We start from the raw sequence: 24,311 nt of genomic DNA, 5'->3' as shown, positions 1-24,311 counted from the left end.
AAGGAGAACTCAGTCAAATTTATTTGAATCTGAGACATCCTACAATTGATAAAAGGAAAAAGGAAATGAATGGGCAGTTTTCAGATAAAGTAATCAAAGTTATCTAAAGTCATAGGGAAAAATGATCTAAATTGCTAATTAATAGAAACACAAATTTGGATAACTCTGAGGTACCACTTTATACTTATCACATTGTCTAATATGATACAAAAAGAAAATAATATATATATTGGATGGGATGTGGAAATATTGAGACACTGATGATTGGGTCTTTTTGTCCTCTTTTTTAAACTTTTTTTTTACAAGGCAATGGGGTTTAAGTGACTTGCCCAAGGTCACACAACTAGGTATTTATTAAGTATCTGAAGCCGGATTTGAACTCCGGTCCTCCAATTCCAGGGTCACTGCGCCACCTAGCAGTTCCCATCCTTCATTCTTGAAGACAATAACACCAGGGAGGTGATTTCATGCCAAGCAAGTGAATTGGATTTGAGTGAGGGGGTGCTGTGCTAAGTCACCAGCTTCAATTTCTCCTCCAGAGTCATCTGGGTCCAGTGACCAGAAATGAGTCAAGATGACTGGAGATGGTCCTGAATGTGAGGCAATCAGGCTTAAGTGACTTGTGCAGGGTCACACTGCTAGGTCACACCATCAAGTATATGCACTCGGATTTAAACTCAGGTCCTACTGGCTTCAGGGTTGGTGCACTGCCCTAATGCACCACTGGTAGAGTTGTGAACTGATCCAACCATTTTGGAGAGTAATTTAAAATTGAGCCCAAAGAGTTGTACAACTGTGCATACCCTTTTACTTATCAATACCACTCCTAGGTCTCTATCTGAAAGAGAAAAAAAAAGGAAAAGTACCTATATGTATAAAACTATAGCAGCTCTGTTTTTGTGGTACTAAATAAGTGAAAATTGATGAGATGCCCATCAGTTGGAGAATGATTAAACAAGTTATAGAAGGTGATTATGATGGAATATTACTGAGCAGGAAGCGTTCAGAAAAATCTGAAAGACTTACATGAACTGATGCAAAGAAAAATGAGTAGAACCAGGAAGACATTGTATATAGTAACAGTACTACTGTACAATGATCAACAGTGAATGACTTAATTATTCTCAACAATACAACAATTCTGAAGTATCTATGATGAAAAGTGCTGCCCACCTAAATAGAAGGAACTGATAGAATTTGAAAGTAGATAAAAGCATACTTTTTTTAACTTACTTTCTTTTATTACATCCGTGTTGTATTTTACAACATGACTAATATGGAAATATATTTTGAACGCAAGCACATATATAACCTTATTGTATTGCTTGCCATCTTAGGAAGGGAGATGTAGGAGGGTAAGAAAGAATTTGGAACTCAAAATTGTAAAAAATAAAGATTAAAAAGTTTTATATATAATTAGGGAAAATAAAATTTTAAATATTTTAAAAACTGAAGGAAATGTTATCATCACTAAGGTTTAGCTGGTCCTGGAACCTCTCTGCCTCTCAACCCTATCCTTCCCTCAAAGACAAAAAAATACAAAAAAGAAAAATATTCCTTATATAAACTTCATGTTATTTTATATCAATTTTTAATTTCCCTCTCACACATATCAAGGACTTAGTAAAATTTGAACAGCATTTATCCTGGGGCAAGTGAGAAACTCATGTTAGTAAAACAGGCTGTGCCTGAGTAGCTCTAGGCAGGTATTTCCTATGAAGGCCCAATCAGAGTGAGTACTAAAATCTTTGAGAGAAATTCTCTAAGAATCAGTCTACTTCAATTGTACTTTTTCAATTCTAGTTTATCTCACTTCCTAGCTCCCACAGGCAAGCCTTCTCTGCTCAAACTGGAGAAAAGTTGTTGCTTTTTACAGATTTTAAATTTTTTTTTACTTAAACCCTAATAGTTATTTCTCTCCCCTTTCAGGATGTCTGCTCTCATTAAGAAGAGAACAAGGTAATACGTTATTGATGGCTCAGTAAATCTTGTGTCCTCCAGGAAGCCTTATTTAAATAAGCATAGAAAAGATTGCTTAATTTATAGTCTATTACCCTCATTCCTTCCTTGGGCCTTAATTACCATGAGCAATTATCTGCAGCAAACCATTCGATAAAATAGCACAAGAAAAGTAAGTTTTTCCCCACCTTCTCTTTTGTACTTAAAATATACATATAACAATATATATACATAAATATGTGACATATCATTGGGAAATTATTTTTATAATAAACAAGTAAATTTTTTATCTCAATTACTACATCCTATATGATATGCCTTTTTAGTGAAACTACTTCTGTGTAGAACTGAGTCAACTGGAAAGGAAGTTTCCTAGTCTAGGCTGAGCCTCTGGAGAGGTATTTGGGAGGTGGAGGTGGGAAGTACCACCAATATTTTTATACTTCACTATTAGAAAACCAAAAATAGTAAAGCCTCATTCATTTGGAATTGCTAAATGGGAAGGCCAGATTAAAATGATAAAGATCAAAAATATAACCCATCTCTGACCCTTTGGGACTGATATGGAAGGAAATAAATAAGGGAAAGAATTGTAGCATGGAGGGTGCTGAAAACTAAATAGCAGAGACAGGGACAGGAGCCAATGGATGTTTCCTAAAGGAATGCTTTTTTATACTTTCCAATACATACAGAAAGGCCAATTGAGGACCTGAAAGAGACCACTTTAAGGAATAACTTCTATATAGTGCTTTAAAGTTTGCAGTATTTATTTAGCTCCCAACAACCCTGTGATGTGGGTACTCAACATTTGTAAATTTAAGTTTACAAATGAAGAAACCAAGTCTCGGAGAGCATGTGATTTGTGTAAGGTCATTTCCCCAATTACATATATATATATATATATATATATATATATATATATATATGTATATGTATATAAACAATTTTTAGTTCCAAATTCTCTCTTACTCTCCCAAATCTCCCTCCTTAAAATGGCAAAGAGAGACCTAACCCTAGGCTTTCCAGACTCCAAGGCCATCTCTCTACTCTAGTTACCTAGAGAAAAAGTAACATTTACACTTAGCCCATATGATCTTACCTGGGATTGTAAGGCTGTAGGAGATAGAAGCAGCCTCAGAGCCAGGATTATTTCAAGTCCTATGCTTGATATTGCAATGGGAGCATTCCCATTCTAATGTTTCATTCTTTTTTTTTTTTTTAAGGTTTTTGCAAGGCAAATGGGGTTAAGTGGCTTGCCCAAGGCCACACAGCTAGGTAATTAGTAAGTATCTGAGACTGGATTTGAACCCAGGTACTCCTGACTCCAAGACCGTGCTTTATCCACTACACCACCTAGCCACCCCTCTAATGTTTCATTCTTAATTCTTTTATCTCCTGCACTGAGCACAATGTTGGCCATAGTAGGTACTCAATAAATTCCTCGTGATTGACTGATTGCCAAATACAGGCTGTGTGGAGGTTTAGGCATGTCACAATCTCTCAGGTCCTTGGACAACTTTATAGGACTAAGCTTCAAGGAAGGTTCTCTATACCAATAAAATCATAGTTCTGATCCACAAGAATTTATGTGTTAGTAAGAAGGCTGCCGTCAGCTGGGTCTAGAACATAGCAGATATTTAATAAATGATTTTTTGAATGAAATAATTTTCCTACCTGGTTTTACTAGATCTCTGTAATCTTTTTAAGCCATATTCCTCAGCTTGGCAAACTCTTTTCCCTCCCTTAACAAAAGCCTCAGATCCATGTCAGGATTATTAGTTTAAATTAATGAAGTTTTACTGTATTTATAGTAGGAGTGATGAAGTAGGAATTTATTTCTATTTGTTATAGTACAAATTATTCTCCTCATTCTACTCACCTCAATTTGAATCAGTTCCAATGAGTCTTCTTAGGTCATCCCTTTCATCATTTCTTATGGCATAATAGTATTATGTTACATTCATAATGTATTATTATAATTGATGCAGTCATTCCCCATTTAATGATCACTCCCTCAGTTTCCAGTTCTTTGCCACTACAAAAAAGAGCTGCTATAAATATTTTTGTACATATGGATCCTTTCTTTCTTTAGTTTCTTTGGGATACAGGTCTAGTAGTGGGATTGCTCAGTTAGGGAATATACATAGCTTAGTAACTGTTTGGGGGCATAAGTCCAAACTGCTTTCAGAATGGCTGAACCAGTCACTTCACAGCTCCACCAACAAAACATTACCGTCTCTGTTTTCCCACAGCCTCTCCAGCATTTGTTACTTCCTTTTTTGTCACTCTCACCAATGTGATGGATATGAAGAACAGAAGCATATATATTTGTTACAAAAGTTTTGTTTTGTTTTTGGTGGGGGTGGGGGAAGTGTAGGTAGAAGGTAAAGAAAATCAAAAGCTTACTGAAAAAAATTAAAACAGAATGGAAAGATTGGGTGGGGTGGGTGAAGAAAGCCAGTCTTTGAGCTTTGCTGATTGGTAAAGAGAAAGAAAAGGCAGATAGCTTGTGCCACAGGGTCACAAAGATCTGCTTTCTCATTTACTGACCTTTCAAGCCATGCCCCATGTCATCTTCACTGTCCTGAAGCAGAGAATAACCCCCTTGAGAAGGCACATCTTTCCTCTCATCTCCCATCTGGAACGGCTCTCCTGAATGGATCTGCTGGTTTCCAGTGTGGTCTTCCATCATACCAAGACTTGGTCTTCGCTCAGCTATCCTGTTTAGAGAGTTATCTGGGAAGAGAATGCAAGGTGGGATGGGGTGAGGAGGAGAAAAACAGTCACAGAGGATCCTTCAGAGATCTATCAAGAAAACTACCTGCTAGTGCAGACACTTCATTGGGCCAGCTAGACAGGGCCCTATTCCCCCACCATAGGTCTCCTGTATCCCCTGGTAGCTCAGGCATTACTCCTGCTATTACTCCCAGTCTCAATCAGACATTGTTTATGGTCATGTCCCTGGTTCAAGCTTTCTAAAGAATAGTGCTTATTGAATTGTATTCTCGTCTTATCTCTCTTTAAGGCTGACAGTGAATTAGTAGTAACTACCAAAAATTTATGCCAGTAGTTCCCAAATTCTTAAGATATTAAGGATTTCCTTATAATTTAAAAAAATATTTTAGGTAGCCCTCCGTGAGAAAATGCAGATGATTAAAAACTATATGAATTCTGTAATGCTTAAATGACTTTGTATTTTATTCCCCATAATAGTCAAAAGAAAGGTCTTACTTCACTTTAAAAAGCCAGGAAAAAATGTACCTGTTAGATATAACCAAGGTTCAAATTCCACCTCTGACACAAGTATTTAACAATCTTTTATGATGCACAAAGCAGTGTGCCAGGAAAATACAAAGGGATAGAAATGCAAAGAATGAAACAGTTCTTCAAGGAGCTTATCTTCTAATAGAGGATAAAACATGTAGATAAATAGGTACAGGTATACACAAGATATAAGTAGATGGAATGGAACCTAGGAGGGGAAGACAATTCAGTAAAGGGGAAGAAAATTCAGAAAATTGCTGAGGCTGAGAAATTCATTAGCTTGTAGTTGAACCTTTTTAAAACACAATTAGGCTGTCCTCATAACAGAAACATACTCTATATCAAAGGATTCATACTTTCATCTTGGTAGGACCTGCCAAAGAATGCAGTTATTTCTGTGCCACGATAAACTCCTAGAAGAGACTCAAATTTCACAAAGATTTTTAACTTTTCTCTCCTTTTAGTTGTCCAGTATCTATTATATCACTATTAGTTATTGACACTTTCCATAATTTCATGTGTAATCTCCTACATATTAAATGACAAAGATCCTATCAGTATCTTATCCTACATGCCACTATAAATTACAGATATTAAATAAGTTACATTATCAAAAAATGAGATGAGACTGGTTTACATTATTCACAATTGAAGACTGTGAATGAATTAATAATGGATATGAGAAAGAGGAGATTTTTTTTAGAAGATAAAAATAGGTAATTTGATTATATAAAACTAAAATGCTGTTGTACAAATGTAATCAAGGCAGCAAGAATGATAAGATAGGGGTTGGGAAATTTTTTTTTGCATTAAATATCTCTGCTAAAACTGACATCTAAAACCTATGGGGAACTGAAATAAATGTATAACTTTAGGAGACATCCACCAAACTCCAACTAGGAGGCCTGGAGTCTAATTCTTGAGTTCTAATCTGGTCTCAGATCCTTACTAGCTATGACCCTTAGTCAACTCACATCACCCTGCTTGACTCAGTTTCCTCATCTGTCAAATGAGCTGGAGAAACATCAGACCATTCTAGTATTTCTGCCAAGAAAACTTCAACTGGGGTCATGAAGAGTTGGACATGGACTAAAACAAATGAACAACAACAACAAAGATATGCTATTGGGAAAGACTGAAGACAAAAGGAGAAGGGTACATACAGCAGAGGATGAGGTGGATAGATAGTGTCATGGAAGGAATAAATATGAGTTTGGACAGACTTTGGGAGATAGTGGAGGATAGGATAGCTCAGAGTTCCATGTCACATGAGGTCAGGAAGTGTCAGATATAACTAAAAAACCCAAAACAACAACAACAAAGATGATGAAGTTTTCTTTTATTAGTTGTAATTTTTATTGATATTTTACCTTTATTTCTAAATACATTCCTCTCCCACCACTCTTCTCTCTAATTAGAAAATCAACCCTCCTTATGACAAAAATCTAAAAAAAGCGGAAAACTTGCCCAACAATTTAACAAAATTAATATTATCAGCAAAATCTGTTAGCATATTCAATTTTCCAAACTTAAGAAAAGAAGGAAATGAGATGAAATTTTTCATCTTTTCTTTGGAGACAAATTTGGACTCCAGAAGACCTGAGTTCAAATCCTGCTTTTGAGCTTTATTAGTTGCATGATCCTGGGCAAGTCACTAAGCTTTTAGTCTTGATTTCCTCATTTGTAAAATGTATTAGGTGGGCTCAATGGATACTAAGGTTCCTTCCAGATTAAAATCTATCATCAGTTTGGGATCTTACAAGCCTTTAAGAGCCACTGCTGAAAATTTCTAGGGGAAAAATGAACAACAATTTTCTGAAAACTTTAAAATCACCTTGGAAAAAACTGAAATGGAAACTTAAATGTGTCTCTTTGTATCAGCCTACTTTACATTTCTGTCCCAGAATGTAGAGAAGACGACAGAATTTCTCTCCTTAACCTCTGTAATAAGCTACAAGTTGGTTTCAATGAATATCATTCGGCAACGTAACTGTTTTTGATCACTATACAAGATAATGAACTTCATGGATGCTCTAATATGGAAAAAGAGGCACAGAATTTTTAGATTAATCAATTGGAACAGAAATAGGACTGCTAGGAAAACTAGAGCAAGTGGCATTCATTAGACAGACATAACTCCCTATGGTTTAATGCAGAACAGCATTAGAAAGGGTTTAGGGTTCAAGTTTAAAATGAATCTTGACTGTCTCAAAACAAAGACTGAATCAGCATCTCCCTTAACTTTTCATTATCTGCAGCCTTAAGTTGAGGGAGACCAGAAATACACACCTATGTTCTGAAGCATGACTGATGAAGGTCTGATGAAACAAAAAATGAGGTATGCTACTGAAGAAGGGCAGCTTGATGGAAAAAACAGGAGGTTGGCCAGGGAGATCTGAGCTCTGTCACATATACTTGCTGTCTGACCATAAGTGAGTTTACTTAACCTTTCAGTCATCAACTAGCATATATTAAACATTTGCTATGTGCCTAGTATTCTGCTAGGTATAGGAATAGAAAAAAGGGCGAAAATTACAATTTCCCACAATCTCCTCAAACAACAACAGCAGCAGCAGCAGCAGCAGCAGCAGTAGCAGCCACAGCCAAGTCTTCCTCTCAGCCTGAAGAAGGAGATAACATGCAAACAACTATGCTTAAGTGCAGCTGAGTGGTGCAGTGGATCTGAGTTCAAATCTAACCCCAAGATACTTACTACCTGTGTGACTCTGGGCAAGTTACTTAACTGTTTGCCTTGATCTACTGGAGTAAGAAATGGTGAACTAATGCTAATATCTCTGCAAGAAAACCCTGTGGATGTAGAGCTGGTCACAACTAAACAACTCAACAACAACTGTCTCTATTCCTCATTTGTTTAAGAATTTTTCTCCTGGCCATGACTGTGACAGATACCTGATCTGATTTTCTTTTAATTGTTTTTTGGTGGGACTTTTAACAGTTAGGCTGGGTTTCCATTTTGAGCTTATTGGGCTATATGATGTACTGCTTTAGAGTTAATTTTTTTCTAAACTGCTTTCTAGCTTCCCCAGAAATTCTTTTCACAGAGGAAGTTCTGTACCAAGTAATTTGTTCCCTTGGATTTATTGATCACTGTGATTTTAAGTTCAATAACTTCTAATTCCTTTTTAAAAAAAAGTATCTTTGGGTTTTTTAAAATTACCTAGATTTTCCAATGTATCAGTCTCCAGTTACCTATCCTTAAGAGTCATCTTTTTGCCACAAAATGAAAGAAAAATAAACAGATTAGCAGAACTAACCAACATACTGAAAAGAATCAGAAAGCATATGCAGTATGTTATACCTACTTCCATCTCTGTGGGGAAGGCAGGGAGGTGCTTTCTCATAGCTGTTCTATGAAATCAACTTAGAAATTATAATTCCGTAGTTAACAATTTTGATTATTTGGTTGCTATTCTGTCCCTTTGTTATAGGCATTGTATATATGTATTTTTTCCTGGTTCTTTTTACTTCCTTTTTATGCATCAGTCCCTGTAAGTCTTCCCATGTTTCTTAGTACTCATCATCACATTCATGTTTTTATAATAGTAATACTCTATTACCTTCATTATTCAATGTCTTTTAAGGCATAAGTATCAAACACACTACCCACTGGATCACTTCCAAGTGGGTCAGAACCAGATTAAAGTGTAATTTGGAAATATTAAACAAAATTTAAAAATGTATTAATAGAATATAGATAATAATAATAATTGTAATATGTGGTTTTCTAAGTCAATATGCAGCCCAGTATATGTGGTTTAGTGACCTCATTTAGATTTGAGTTTGATATCACTGCCCTATAATATCTCCTAGTTCTAAACTGATCTTATGATTTATAAATCTTGTGATTCTAGGTATACATATAAATACATGATATCTATTATATGTAATTATATGTATATTTGTATAAATTTTCATATATACATGCATATATAAAATGCTAGGTGAAAATTTATCTTCCTAAGTTTAAATATAAACTCAGATATTTACTAGCTTATGTGACCCTGAGCTAGTCAATTAATCCTGCTTGCTTCTGTTTCCTCACCTGTAAAATGAGCTGAAGAAGGAAATAGAAAGCTGCTCTAGTATTTTTGCCAAGAAAATTCCTGAAGGGGTCACAGAGAGTCAGATATGACTGAAAAAAATGACAACTACAGCAATGAAAAGATCCTTGTTACCACAAGTTGCTTAGCTCTCTCCCAATCAATGGGTACCTAGTTTGTGGCTATGACAAAAAAAGTGCTGCTGTAAATATTTTCAGGTATACATAGCCACACTTGATCATTTTCCTCCTTGAAGTATACCTAGCAGGGAAGTATATAAATAAAAGAATATATGATATTTTAGTCATGATCTTCACATAAATGGAAAATTGACTCGATTAATCCACTGCTATGCTAATTGGACATAAGTGCTCCAGTCTTTATTTTGAAAACTTAAAATTTATTTATTTATTTGTTTAAGGCAATGGGGTTAAGTGACTTGCCCAGGGTCACACAACTAGGCAATTATTAAGTGTCTGAGGCCAGATTTGAATTCAGGTCCTACTGACTCCAGGGCCAGTGCTCTATCCATCATGCCACCTAACTGCCCCATGCTCCAGTCTTTCTAAGACTGACTCTACTATCTGGTTATGTTTGCCAATTTGCTGAATGTGAGGCAAAAGTTCAAAAATGGTTTATTTTTCTTTTATGATGTTTTAGAACATTCATATGATTATTAATTGCTTTCTAGTCTTCTGAGAACTGTCTATACATATACTTTGACTTATTTATTGGAAATAGCTTTTGGTCTTACCTACTTTTGTTAATTGTATATCTATCTTGACTATCAGATGCTTATCAGGAATATCTGATACCAAGATTTTTTTCCCAGCTTACTTCTCCCTCTTAGTCTAGTTATATTAATTTTGGAAATGAAATATAAAAGCTTTTTAATTCCAAATAATTAAAATGCTTTTATCTTCTGTGATCACCTCTATCCCTTTCCAAAAAAAGAAACAAACATGAGATGATGATATTTGTCCTTCACTCTCAAAGAAGATCATGACATCAGGGAAGTGATGCCAGAACAAGCACATGAATTGGATTTGCTAAGTCACCAGTCTCACTTTCTTCTCTGGCACCATCTAGGTCCAGTGCCTAGATATGAATCAGGATGACTGGAAATGGCTCTGGAATTAAGTAATTCTGAACATACAGATTAAAGATTGTCAGAACTTTGTTCTATAAATCACTATAATTTAAAAGAAATAGAAAGGACAATTGTGAAATCAAGATGCCAATGAATGATACTGAGGAGCACTCTAACAGAGGGGAACAAAAATAACAGAAATCCCTTAAGTTTACTCCTAGAATTCTGAGGGAGCAGTAGTCCAGCACAAGTTTGGAGAGTAAGCCCATAAGGAATGCTATACTTGTAAACTCGCTCTCTCTAAGTAATTCCTGATCTCAGCTGTTGAACTATGGAGAACCATGATACTGAGATTGAGCAGTCCTTAGGAGAAAATTTTGATAGTTTTACTGTTTCTCAGGTTAGTTTTATCTGGTTAATACTGGAGTAAATGCCCTACAAGAATGAAGAACAGAACACTGCCAGTCCTATTTGCAGTGAATTTTAATCTCCTGCAGAAGTATATCTGCACTTGTAGAAGGAGTTGGATTGAGAGCACAGAGATATGAACAGAACCCTAAGGGCTTCCTTTTCACTATATTGCCAATACATTTTGACTTTAAATAGAGAAAAGTGAAGTAGAATCTAAGAATGATGAAACTGGATTTGAGAAATCAACTAGGCAAAACCTTCTTATTTTACAGATGAAGAAACTGAGACCTGGGGCAGCTAGGTGGTGCAGTGGAGTACTCCAGTACTCCTGGAGTCAGAAGTACTTGGGTTCAAATCCAGTCTCAGACACTTAATAATTACCTAGTTGTGTGGCCTTGGGCAAGCCACTTAACCCCATTTGCCTTGCAAAAAAAAAAAACACTTGAGAAGAGAAAAGATTTTTCTAGAAAGTATCTGGGCTTGAATTTGATCTTAAGTCTTGAGGTTTCAAGTATGGTATTTTTCCTACAATGTCCCCTGAAGGTACAGGCTAAAAGGCAACACTAATAATTTTAGTTACAAGATTTTGCTTAGGTAGAGTTCTGATCCCTTCTCTCCCTCAGGTCTTAAGACATTTCAGTCTTAACACTTTGGTTAAAACTGTTTATAAAAAGTCAATTAACCGATCATTAATGTGTATTTCTTTAAGGATTCCTAAAATAAAACTCACACATTTAGGTTGCTCACATACCCCTGTTCTGCACTGCCAACATTTGGGATTAATTGATTTGGGATGATCCACTCCACTAGGAGGTCATAAAGAATACCCTACCCCTAATATATTCACCTTACTTCCAGTTTTCTAAATCCAGTGTTATCATATTTTTCTCATCACTCACTAAGTCACTTGAGCTTTATTCCCCAGTTAGTGAAAATTAATAAAGTTTTCTCAAGGATTCAACATTCATATCCTTTCCCATCTGCACCAATGGGGGTAGGAAACAATCATCTGTTAAAGACAACAAGGCAAAAAGGCTGCTTTGGAGTACAGTTAGTGATGCAAGGAGCTCTCTTCTGGCCTGAATTAGTCCTCACCCCAGTATTACTTTTGGAGATACTTCAGAGTTAAATTTCAGCCCAGAACTTCCAAATAATCTCACTTTTCAAATAGATGATGTCTTGGTTAGTTCTGACTTTGTGTATGACAGAGGAGAGTGAAATCTGCCATCTTATAGGACAGGGGCAAGCAATGTCCAGTCCACGGGTTATATAAGGCCTATGGTCTGGCAATGCCCCAGCAACCGCAGGCAAGACTCAAAATCCAATAAATCTAAGGGATAAATTAATTAAATGCTTGCCCACCTATAGGAGACAGATGATGTTATAACTTTCTAAATGACCCTTGGCACCCCTGTTATTGAGGTACATAGTTCATATTCTAGATACACCAAAACATAAGTTATGCTATTATGGACCAAGGTCTGAAGTTGTATTTCATCTTTAGAGGGCAGCAAATGCTTATTTTAATAAGGCTATCTATATTAAACCATTTGAAATTAAGCACTGACCAGTCAATGCAAAATGACTTGGAGGCTCTCCCACTGTTTCTGGGACACTAAGAGACTGTCTGTGACTCAGCTAAATCATGAAACCACAAGCCAAGTGTATTTCTGGATTAAAGTATAAACAATCTTCTGCTAATGTATCAGATAAAATAACCATCAGCATTATAAATGCATCTCTATATATAACTGATAGATTTAATGAGCCTTAAGAAGATCACTACCTGGTATTCTAAAACTATAATGAATGTGATTTTTAAAAATTTTAGAGTACCCAGGGGCATGCTGGAGCAGCTTAATTTTCAGTGTGAGCATTTACATCTCAGAAAATGGTATGATTTATTATTTTACTCATTGATGGTGAAAATGCTAATAATGCAGATTAAAATGTTACATTAAAATATGACCCTAGAGAAATGAAATGTAATGAAAAATATGTATTTTTCCCTTCCAAGGAGCTGAATTCTTGATCATTATTTGTTATTCTTCTAAATGAATATTTGTCTTCACAACTAGATTCTGTATTTTAAGTTTCTGAAGGGCAAAGATTGTCTCTTCTTATTCAGTTTATGTTGCTCTTCCCTTCTCCCTTCCTAGTATCTAGCACAGGGTTGCCTATATTGTACACATTCAATAAATTCCAGTGGAATGGTAGCTGCAGATAAAAGCATAAATTTCAGCAGAGATCTATATTTTGACATTTTGTCATCATGGTTTCCCAGAAATGTTCTTAGAACTGAACCAGGATTTTTAAACTTAGGTTTCCAAATAATATGTGCATTACAATGAGTTAGGAACTCACACACACACACACACACACAAAAACCAAGGGCATGCTAGTGAGAGCAGAGCTAATTCTGGGTCTTAGTCCAGTGAGAATGATAACCTTTTATTGCAGACACTGCAAATGAAAAACATTTCTCTCTTAGTGATAAGGAAGCTACAAGAGGCACACTATTGCTGTGTCACTGCTAAAGTCATAGAATCAGAGTTAGAATCAGAAAAGACCTTAAAGGTCACTGGGTCCAATCTCTTCATTTTACAGATGAAGAAACTGAGGCCAATTAATCAAGAAGCATTTATTAAACCTTTACAATGTGCTAGTACTTGATTTAAGTGCTGAGGCCTCAAAGAAGGGAAAATATGATCTCCCCTCCCAAAGAGTTCATATTTTAAAACAGGAAAAGCAATGAGCAGACAACCATACCCCTAAGACATATACTGATGTCACAGACTGCAGGGGGAGAGCTAGGAGGTCCAGGATTAAAAGGCTTTTAGATTTGGCAGGTAAGTCTGCTGACTGCCATGGAAAGAGGTTTTAGAAGACAATGAGAGAATAGGAAGCGAAGACAGCAATCAAAGGTAGTTTACTCTAGGATCATAGCTGAGAAGGGGGAAAAGTTTAGCTAGCAAGGATGGTAGAATCAAGTGAGAGGATTTTATTTGTAATTTTAAAGATGGGAGAAGAGGGAAAGAACCAGGAGATAGGGGAAGACTGAAGATCAGATCCTAGAGAAATGAAGTGACCTACCCAGTCACACCACTACTGAATGTCTGAAGTGGGCTTTGAACTCACATCTTCATGACTCTGGATAGAGTGTCAGGATTGGAGTCATGAGATCATAGACTCATCTTCCTGAGTTCAAACCTGGATTCAGACACTTACTAGCTGTGTGACATTGAGCAAGTCACTTTACCCTGTTTGCTTCATCTGTAAAATGAACTGGAAAAGAAAATGGCAAACCACTCTAGTATTTCTGCCAAGGAAACCCCCAATGGGGTTTCTGAAATGGCTACACAACAACAATAAAAAATTTCTCGATTTCAAGTCAACAGTCTACAGTTAGGTAATAAATTCATTCAAAAATGCCTATGTAGATGCCTATGTAGATGTTCTTAATCTAAAGGTTTTCTTAAACAAATGGTTTCTATCCTCATTTATTTTTGATAAATCTATGATCTCATTTCAGCAAAAGGTAGCTCTCTCTACCAATGCAATTCATAATCCCTTTGTGTCTTATCCTGTGCAATTTTCATCCAAGTCCTTCTAGAATCTTCAATGGAAGACCTGTCCCAACAATCAAAGGTCTTTGGATCTGCCTTTTGTCTCTCATTCTCACTAGTTATCTGACCTCCTTCCTTTTCCAATCACTTGTATCCCTGATGATGTATTTTATAGTTTTCTAAGGAGAATAATGATTACAATATGGTATATTTACAAAGCATCTTTCCAGTGCTATTAGGCTCACATGTATATTTCATGATTTTCAATTATGTAGTACCACCATTGGAAGAAAATTGTCTTTAAGATGAGAGACTATTGCCAAAGTAAACTTACAGATGTTTAAGCACTGTACATTTTCCCAAATGGGATCTAGCCTAAACTTTTATCATTAGAATTCATCCCTTCTTCTACTCCTCCTACTCCTGACCACTGGATCCAACTTATCACCTATCTGCACTGCCTAAAATGGGAAAAGATCAATTATCAGTGACTTGACTACTTTGCTTTATATTGATAGAATAAGAATAACTGTGTGATTTATAGGAAGAATATGGACCTGGAGAAAATCTGTGTGTAACCAATCTATGATATAGTTCCAGGAAAATTCCATGTGTTCTAACATATGCTCAACTTTAGAAGTATAACTAAATCTTTATAAGGTATATATTTTAAATATGTTACCATAATAATTATAACTATATATATTAATCTTTATATTAAAATGATGAACTAAGAAAGCCCTATAAAGGGCTGATTGACACATCATAGAAAGAACATAGAATGTTATAAAGTAGGACCATCATAAAACATAGGGCATAAAGACTATGAAAAAATGTAATCTTATACCATAAATAAATCAGCTTCTAGAAGACTTTGTTGCATCATACATGAATCAAGAGACCTAAAAATAACTGTGAATTTTGTTATCTCAGGGTCTCAGATTATAATGGGTGGACTATAGACTGTACTTTGTTTCTCCTAATAAAGATTTGTTTCTTTGCCCAGAAAGACTTCCCAATTTCTTTTTTATAATACACATATTAATGGAGTAACCTAATGATCATCCATTGAGAGGAATGATATAATCTGGGTACTAATGCATTTTTCATCCACTTTGTTTTTCTATCTACTTTGTTTTTCCATCCAATTTTACTCCAGTAATTCTAAATCTTTTTTTTTTTTTGCAAGGCAGATGGGGTTTTAAGTGGCTTGCCCAAGGTTACACAGCTAGGTAATTATTAAGTGTCTGAGACCGGATTTGAACCCAGGTACTCCTGACTCCAAGGCCAGTGCTTTATCCACTGTGCCGCCTAGCCACCCCTGATTCTAAATTTCCTTAAGGAGACTTTTGGTTGTATTTCTCTGGTTCAATGCAATTAGAACCATATTATACAAGAATAGGAATATCTGAAGATCCTTGTCATCAAGAGAGAATTTTTTTTTTGTATTTGGACTCTGCACAGAACATACCCTATAGCATGGATTAAAGCTTCGTGTAAATATATATCTACCCATTTTATTTTGCTTTTCTTGATTGTACTCAATGTATCTTTGAACAAAATTATTTCCATATCTGTCACTGGATCTTATTTTTACAAATAGTATTCCCTAATAGTGATCTCCTCAGGGCAGATTGGTCAAGCACATGGATTCTGCTCTCCCAACCCCCTTTGGACTATACACAGATATTCATTGTTTGCTCTCTGGAGACTTAAATCTGATTCTGTGTATACACCTTTCTATCTTCTGACTATGTATGACAGGTTAAGTTCTCCCTATTGGTTGCAGGTGGTGGGCAGGGTCACACTGGTATAGAAGGAGTCAGTTTCCTACTGGCAGGTGTTTTAGAGGCAATTATGGAGAAGACAAGCTATACAGGTAGAGGAAGGACATTATCTTTTTATCATGGGCAAAGCCAGAATCCTCTGTTGGGGAAGGGGGGTTATTCCTCTAGGGGAGTGTAGGCAGCCTTTCATCAGAGATGTTCCTGGCAGTCTTGCCCCTCCTTTTTCTAATTCTCTTCCCTCTAGAACCGTGTATTGTGAGCACAGAAATGTCCTGGAAGGTCTGTGAGTGAGTATCAGCAACAAGTATCTACTGTAGTGGGAGCAACAACAGCAGCAGCAGAATTGGGTTTGTGACAAAGAAAGTCTTGGGATTGGGAGAGAAGGCAGGGCCACTGGAAAAAAGGATTCCCCCCTTGGTCAGGCTGTGCTCAATGGAGGGGAAATGTAAGAGGAATAATTAGAGCTGCTTCACATATAAAGTCAGTCTAAATGAGGTTTAACTATTAGCCTCCCAATTGCTTGAACTAGTAGCAATAAGTTAATGGATTTTTTTAAATTGTACTATGATTTCTGACTGCTTAGCATCCTCCCCTTTCCCCCCTCCAATTACACATAAAAGATAGTTTTCAACATTCATTTTTGGAAGGTTCTGAATTCTGCATTTTTCTCCATCCCTTCCCTCCTCCCTATCCTTGACAGAGAGAAATCTGATATAGATTATACATGTACAATTATGTTAATCATATTTACATATTGGTCAAATTGTGAATGAAAAATAAGAACAAAAGGGGGAAAATCCATGAGGGGGAGAAAAACATAAAACTTAAAACATTTTAAAATGTTTTCATCTACATTCAGATTCCATAGTTCTTTTCTGGATGAGGATGTTATTTTCCATCATAAATCTTTTAGAACTGTCTTTGGTCTTTGTACTGCAGAGAAGAGATAAAGTCCATCATAGTAGATCATCACACAATGTTGCTGTTAATGGATATAATGATCTCCTGGTTCTGGTTCACTTCACTCAGCAACAGTTTAGTTCCCTTCTCTATATGAGAGTAAACTACCTGTTTCATACCTGTTTTATGTTTTATACATTGGATACTTTCTTTACTTACTCTCCTTTTGAATGGAGGTAGATAGGTTTGAGACCCTAGAGACAAAAGTAGATTTGTACCTCAGGTGTCAAAGGTGGGGTTGGAATGAAGTACTGTCCATACTACCTCACCTTTTGAAAAGGCAAGCATCCCCAGAGAAATGAACCTAAGAAAAACTCTCAAAGAGAGAAAAGACAGGGATTTATGTAGATCACTAGGGCCAAGCATCAGGAAGACTCATCTTTCTGTGCTCAAATTTGGCCTCAGATACTTAATAGCTTTGTGACTGTGCAAGTCAATTAAACCCTATTTGCCTCATTTTCCTCATCTGTAAAAGGGCTGGAGAAGGATGACAAACCACTCTTTGCCAAGAATACTTCAAATGGGGTCACAAAGAGTTGGACATGACTAAAATGACTAAATAACAAAAGGTTCTATTACATCTCAGCCAAGCAGTGCTTAGCTAATACCTGAATTAGATATAGAAGATGCCTTGGATTTTTTTTTTCAACTGTTTGGTTATTTCTTTTCATTTATTTCTTTTCACATTATAGCAACAGTCTTGTTATAAAAATAAACAACCCCCTTTCTCCCCACAGAGAGACACCTTAAGAAAAACAAAGAGAGAGAAAAGGTAAGTGTACTTCAGTCTGTGTTCATATACATAGGCTCTGTCTCTGCAATGGATAGCATTCTTTATCATAAGACCATCAGAAAAGTTACTTCAATTTTTTCCCCATAATTGCTATTGCTAGCTATATTTCCCTGCTTCCTATTCCTCCCCACTCCCATTTATTCTATTCTCTCTCTCCTTTCACCCTGTTCCTCCTCAAAATTATGTTGTACCTGACTACCCTCTCCCATGATCTTCCCTCTCTTCTTTGATCTATTATTCTTCCTTCCCCCCTTCCCCTATCCCTTTCCTCTCCTTTTTTTCCTCTAGGGTAAAAGATTTCTATACCCTATTGAGTATTTATATGTTATTTCCTCTCTGAGTCACTTCCAGTGAGAATTAAGGCTCATCCTTACCCCTTCTACTCCACTGTAAAAGCTTTTTCTTGTCTCTTTTACATGAACTATCCTTTTCCTTTCTTCCAGTACATTCCGTTCTTGCCCACTGACTCCATCTTTATAATACCTTCATATTAATCTCCTTCCTGTGCCTTGTCTAGATATGCTCCTTTTAACTGCTCTATTAAATGAGAAGGTTCATATGAGTTAACAATATCATCTTCCCATGTAGGAATACAAGCTGTTCAATATCATTAAATCCCTCATAATATTTGCCCTTCCTGTTTACCCTCTCTATGCTTCACCTGAATCATGTACTTGAAGATCAAACTTTCTGTTCAACTTTGATCTTTTCACCTGGAAAGTCTGGAATTCCCCTATTTCAATGAATGTCCATCCTTTTCCCCTGAAAGAGGATGTTCAGTTTTTCTTGGTAGTTGATTTCTGGTTGTAAAACAAGTTCTTTTGCCTTCCGGAATATCAAATTCCAAGTCCTAGGAGCCCTTAATGTAGATGCTGCTAAATCCTGTGTAATCCTGTACCTCCATGATATTTGAATTGTTTGTTTCTGGCTGCTTTTAATATTTTCTTGGGAGTTCAAGAATTTGGCTCGTTTAGAACCAAAGTCTTGGGAGTTAGGAATATTCCTGGGAGTTTTTATTTTGGGATCTCTTTTAGGAGGTGATCAGTGGATTCCCTCAGTTTCTACTTTACCCTCTGCTTCTAAGATATCTGGGCAATTTTCCTGGAGAATTTCTTCCAGAATGAAGACCAGTTTCTTTTCCTGGTCATGACTTTCAGGTAGCATAATATTTAAATTATCTCTACTGGATCTGTTTTCCAGGTCATTTGTTTTTCTAATAAGATATTTCACATTTTCTTCAAGTTTTTAATTTTTATTTTATTGTTTCTTGATTTCTTACAAAGTCATCATCTTCCTTTTGCTCTATTCTACATTGGAAGGAGTTATTTTCTTCAGAGAGCTTTTTTGTCTACTTTTTCATCTTTCCAGTTCTGCTTTTTAAGGTATTCTTCTCTTTGTTGACCTTTTGCATTGCCTTTTCTATTTGACCTAAACCAATTTCTAAGATGGTATTTTCTTCAGTATTTTTTTGTATCTCTCCTTCAAGTTGCTAACTTAGTTTTCATGATTTTTCTGCATCATTCTCATTTTTCTCTTCCCAATTTTTCCTATACCTCTCTTACTTGAGCTCTTCCACAGGCTAAAACCAATTCATAATTTTCTTGGAGGCTTTGGATACAGAAGCTTTGTCATCTTCTGAGTGTGTATTTTGATCCTCTATGGGACCAAAGCAATTGTGTATGGTCAGATTATTTTTCTTCTGTTGTTTGCTCATTTCCCCAGCCTATGGCCCAATTTTAACTTTTTGGGGCTTTGCTTCTAGGGTGGAGGACACACTTTCCCAGGCTTTTAAGGGTTTTTTTGAACCCCCTCCCCCACGGACCTCAATTACTTCAAGATCTTATGAAAGGCTCTGACTGTTCTCCTGCTCTGTGGATGACCACCACAAGCATTCCCCTCTGCCCTGGAGCTGTGAGAAGGATCTCTGTTCTGCTATAGCAATATAGCAATATGGCAGGCTTTGATCTAGGTCTGAATATGGGCAAGGCAACAGAGTCCTGCTCCAGGGATAGTGGAGAGATTTCTGCAATTTCCCCCAAACTCCTTACCATCTGTGGGCTGGGTGATCTGAAAGTAGCTACTGGGTGGCACCTCAGGTTCCAGGGGTGAGGCTGTGCTGAGACCTGTGCTGATCTAGTCTCCACACTCACTCTGGTGTGGCAGAGTTTTCCTGCTGACCTTCCAAGTTGCTCTTGGCAATTCCTGGGCTGAGAAGTCTGGAAATCACTCCACTGCCAAGGACCCCCAGTGACCAGGTGCCCCTTGAGCTGTTCCTGGGAGACTGGAGCTGGTTCACTCAATACTACATAGCCCGAGCTGCACTGCAGTCCTTTCCAACTCTGGTGGTACACATGCTGCCTGTGGATCTTCCAAGTTGTCTTGGGTTGGAAAATTGTTTCACTTGTCTTTATTTGGGTTCTGTCAGTCTAGAATTTGATTAGAGTCATAATTTTAAAGCATTTGGAGTGGTCTGGATTAAAGCTTCTGGGGAATTCCTGCCTCCATGCTGCCATCTTGGCTCTGCCTGGAACAGAGATTTTAAAGTGGCATTTTGTACTACTGAGTCAGACGCTTCATAAAAGTCAATTGAGATAAACAAAATAATTGTTATTTTCTCATCACTTATTTGTGTAACTCATTCACAAAACTCAGTTTTATTCAAATAGTACTTGTTGAACCTCAGAAATTGATATTGATAAATTGATAAAACTGATATTGAAATTGATAAATCATGCTTCAGTCTACTCTACTGGCCTCTCTCTAGAAAATACCAAATAGCTGCCTTTTTTTAAAGAACTGCTAATGAAGGGGGCAGTCATCCAACAACATTAACCAATCATTAGAGACCTGAAGTTTGTTATAGATACAATTTACTAATTTGCTCATTACTGATATTAGCATGGTAGAACTTAAACCATCACAGATATTCTTCATCAGTTAGACCAACTCTGAAGTCACAGAGTTTTTATAAATTTTCTATGCAAAGAATACAATAAAAAACATACAAGAAGGATTATCTTCATTAATGTCAAAAAATAACAAATAAAAGTCTTCACAGAGTGATTGTTTGGGTGACCACTCTATAAAATTCATCCTTCATTATCACAGAATATTGGTTAACCACCAGCAGTACTAGTATGTGAGCATTTTCAGAGTTACTTTAGAGGTACAGTGATACAGATTGTGTGAATATTTTATTTCATCCTGGTGTGGTGGACCATGTCTGTAAATCTCTGTTGCTAGGGAGGCCGAGCCTTGGTTACTTGAGCTCTGGAGTTCTTACCTATAGTTGGGCTAAAGCCAACTAGGTAGCTATGCCTACACAGAGTCCAACACAGCTACAATGTACATGTGTATAATTTGTGTATATGTGTATATATAAATATGTTTATATATAAATAAATGTATTTTATATATACGTATAAAGATATCAAATGGGAAGAAGGGAGATAGTTTAGAACTTAAAATATAACAAAAAAAATGAAATGAAATTAAAATAAATTTAGCAAACAAACCAAAAAAATCTCTCACCTAGATTATTGCAAGAAGCTCTGATTTGGACTCATTGACTCAAGCCTCTCCTCATTTTAAACTGAACTCTACAAAGCTTTCAAAGGGAGTCTCCTTAAGCACAAATCTGGTCATATCACTTCCCCACTTAATTAATTCAGATAGCTCCCTATTGCCTGTAGAATAAAATATAAACTCTTTCATTTAGGCATTTAAAGCCCTTCATAACCTGACCCCAACATTTACCTTTCCAGACTTCTACATTATTATTCTCACTTTCATACTGGCTGCCTTCTCTCTGGTTCTCATATACAGTGTGCCATTTTTCTATTTGTATCTCCAGAACCAACATATCCTGGCCCAGAATAGCTATTTAACAAATGGTTGTTAATTGATCAATAATTTGAGTTGAATGTGATCCTGAAAAAGCCAAAGATAAATGATATTCAACACTCTTTGAATATATAAAAATGTCACATGGTGTTAAGTCAATCTATTCCAGAACTATCTCCATTGAATGTAACCTAAAGACATTTGGGGGATGTGAGGGGAGGGGGAAGTGTGGTAACTATTCTCTGTGCATTCTCAGGGATGTGGTCTAAACATCTCTAATTTCCCTTAACAAGCCTCTATAGATACTTTAGTTTATTTAAGTCTTTCTGGGACAAGGATCTTCATATTAAACCTCCTTTATCTCCCCCCCTACCCTCCTGAAATCATCCCTAATAGGAACAATCAGAAAGAAATAGATGCTATTCATATTTTTGCTTAGTATTCTTAGGTAGAACTTAATAGTGGGTGAGAAAGTTGCTCATCCTAAAAATTTTTGTGGTAGTTCAGATTTTTCAGTCATGTCTAACTCCATTTGGGTTTTCTTGGCCTCTGACGGCCCATTTTACAGATGAGGCAAATAGGGTTAAATGACTTGCCCAGAATCATACAGTGTCTGAGGACAGATGAGAACTCATGAGAATGAGTCTTCCTGATTCCAGGCCTGGCCTTCCATCCACTGTACCATCCAGATGTCCTGAGTCTAAAATGACTTCCTTCTAAATTTAAGGGAGTTCTTCTCAGACCATTATGAATGAGGAAAATCTATTCTTAGAACTGGTACTAGAGGTAGACAAAGGCAGTCACTGAGAACACAAATTAAGAGACATTCAATATATCTCCAATGGATATGTGTCCTCAACCATATGGCTACTCCCCCTGATAAAATCATAATACTTTCATGTCCATTTATCTGGCTTTGGTCTTGTCCACTCTTGGTCATGTCCTTCCATAAATCCACTCCAAGAGATCCATCCAACATGCTGGGAAGCCTTGCTCTTATTCTCTTGGCATTGCATGAATAACACTGGGCTGTCCACACTAAGTCCTACTGTGATGTATCATTATAGTAGGTTCTTGGAGGCTATTTCAACTAAGCATGAAATTTGGCAAATTCTATCATACTGGAAAAGCTTTGAGTATAATAATAATGAACGAAGGCACAACCACAGTAATGATTCTCACCTTCAAGGGATTTGATTCATTCCAGTGATTTTTCTAATATGTTGAAAATTAGTGATTTTTCTAATATGTTGAAACTTTTGTTTATAGACTATAATTCTTAAAGATGGGTCATAAAAAAGTCCACTCTTTTAAAAATTTTATTAATTTTTATTATTAGTTAATAAGATTGATAACTACCACAAACATTTTTATAATATTAAACTATTTGAGAGCTGTGTTTTTTGACTCTGGTCATCAACAAACTTTTAAATATTTATTTTTATAAATACATATATTTTTAATGCCAAAAAATTCTGAATTCCTTACTCTTAAGACTTTTTTCTTAGGTTTTTGCAAGGCAAATGGTGTAAAGTGGTTTGCCCAAGGCCACACAGCTAGGTAATTATTAAGTGTCTGAGGCCAGATTTGAATTCTGGTACTTCTGACTCCAGGGCTGGTCCTCTATCCACTGCGCCACCTAACCACCCCCTCTTAAGCCATTTTAAGAGGTTTTAGGTATTGGTCAATATTCTTAAGACAGAATATTTTGCTCATAGTTTTGTTGGAAGCAAGAAAGAAGATGCTACGATTTTCAAACTTGTCCTGTGTGCACAAATGCCTTTCCCTGGTCACAGGCATTTTAAAAATTCTGCTCTAATCCCTGCACAGGCAAAACTCTGCAAGAACTTGTGACCAGCATTTGTTTACAAAAACATCACACTGCATGGTAGCCACATCTCATCATGAAGTCCCACAACCTATGATATGCTTGCTCAGTCTATCATTCATTTGTAATGTTTATGACACCATTTCGAGGGTACATATTTTTAGGGGAACATGACGTTCTCAAAGAACCAATTAATGGTGATTCTTGAATTCTGAATAGAGGGAGAAAAGCTGGTCTTCTGAATATGGGGAGGGAGGGAGGTGAGAGGGGGAGACCAGGAAGCAAAAGTAAGCTTGTGCTCATCACACATCTGTGGTTGGCAAACACACATTCAGATATATGCCAACTACACATCTGGACAAAGAGAAAGCTTCTCTTTTAAAAGCCCCATCAATAGGACTTGACCATACAACACAGAGGACATTTAAGGTTTGCCCATGGCCCTCCCAAGACACTCGTTCCTCCCACTAGCAGTGCAGATGGTTTACTACGTGATATCACTTATTCCCTGGCCCCATGATCCCCAGGGATGGAGCCAAAACACACTGGGTTCTCGTGCACAGCTGTGCCCTCGTATAAAAATCCAACCTTACAGCACAGATGTTAGCCACAATGATTACTCATTTCTAAAGGGTTTGTGATTCACTCCAGGGTTATTTGGGTATAGATTATGAACAATTCTTAAAGAGATTAGAGAAGCTGACAAGTCATAAAAGAGACCAAGAGGCTTGAAGGTAATGTGTAAAGCA

The 24,311-nt window shown here is 36.6% G+C and overlaps 1 protein-coding gene across 1 annotated transcript in view; it reads right to left on the bottom strand.

The window, feature by feature from the left end:
- Positions 1-24,311, bottom strand: part of MAPT (microtubule associated protein tau) — a 164,608-nt gene that overhangs the window by 99,557 nt on the left and 40,740 nt on the right. The window contains exon 2 of the mRNA XM_074224397.1: positions 4,510-4,695. Within this exon, the coding sequence (XP_074080498.1) occupies positions 4,510-4,695 (186 nt within the window). The remainder of the gene's footprint in view (positions 1-4,509; positions 4,696-24,311) is intronic.

The sequence above is a fragment of the Macrotis lagotis genome, chromosome 2, assembly GCF_037893015.1.
Source record: "Macrotis lagotis isolate mMagLag1 chromosome 2, bilby.v1.9.chrom.fasta, whole genome shotgun sequence".
NCBI lineage: Eukaryota > Metazoa > Chordata > Mammalia > Peramelemorphia > Peramelidae > Macrotis > Macrotis lagotis.
Note: the sequence above shows the minus strand (reverse complement) of the source record. Positions and strands in the feature narration are given on the sequence as shown.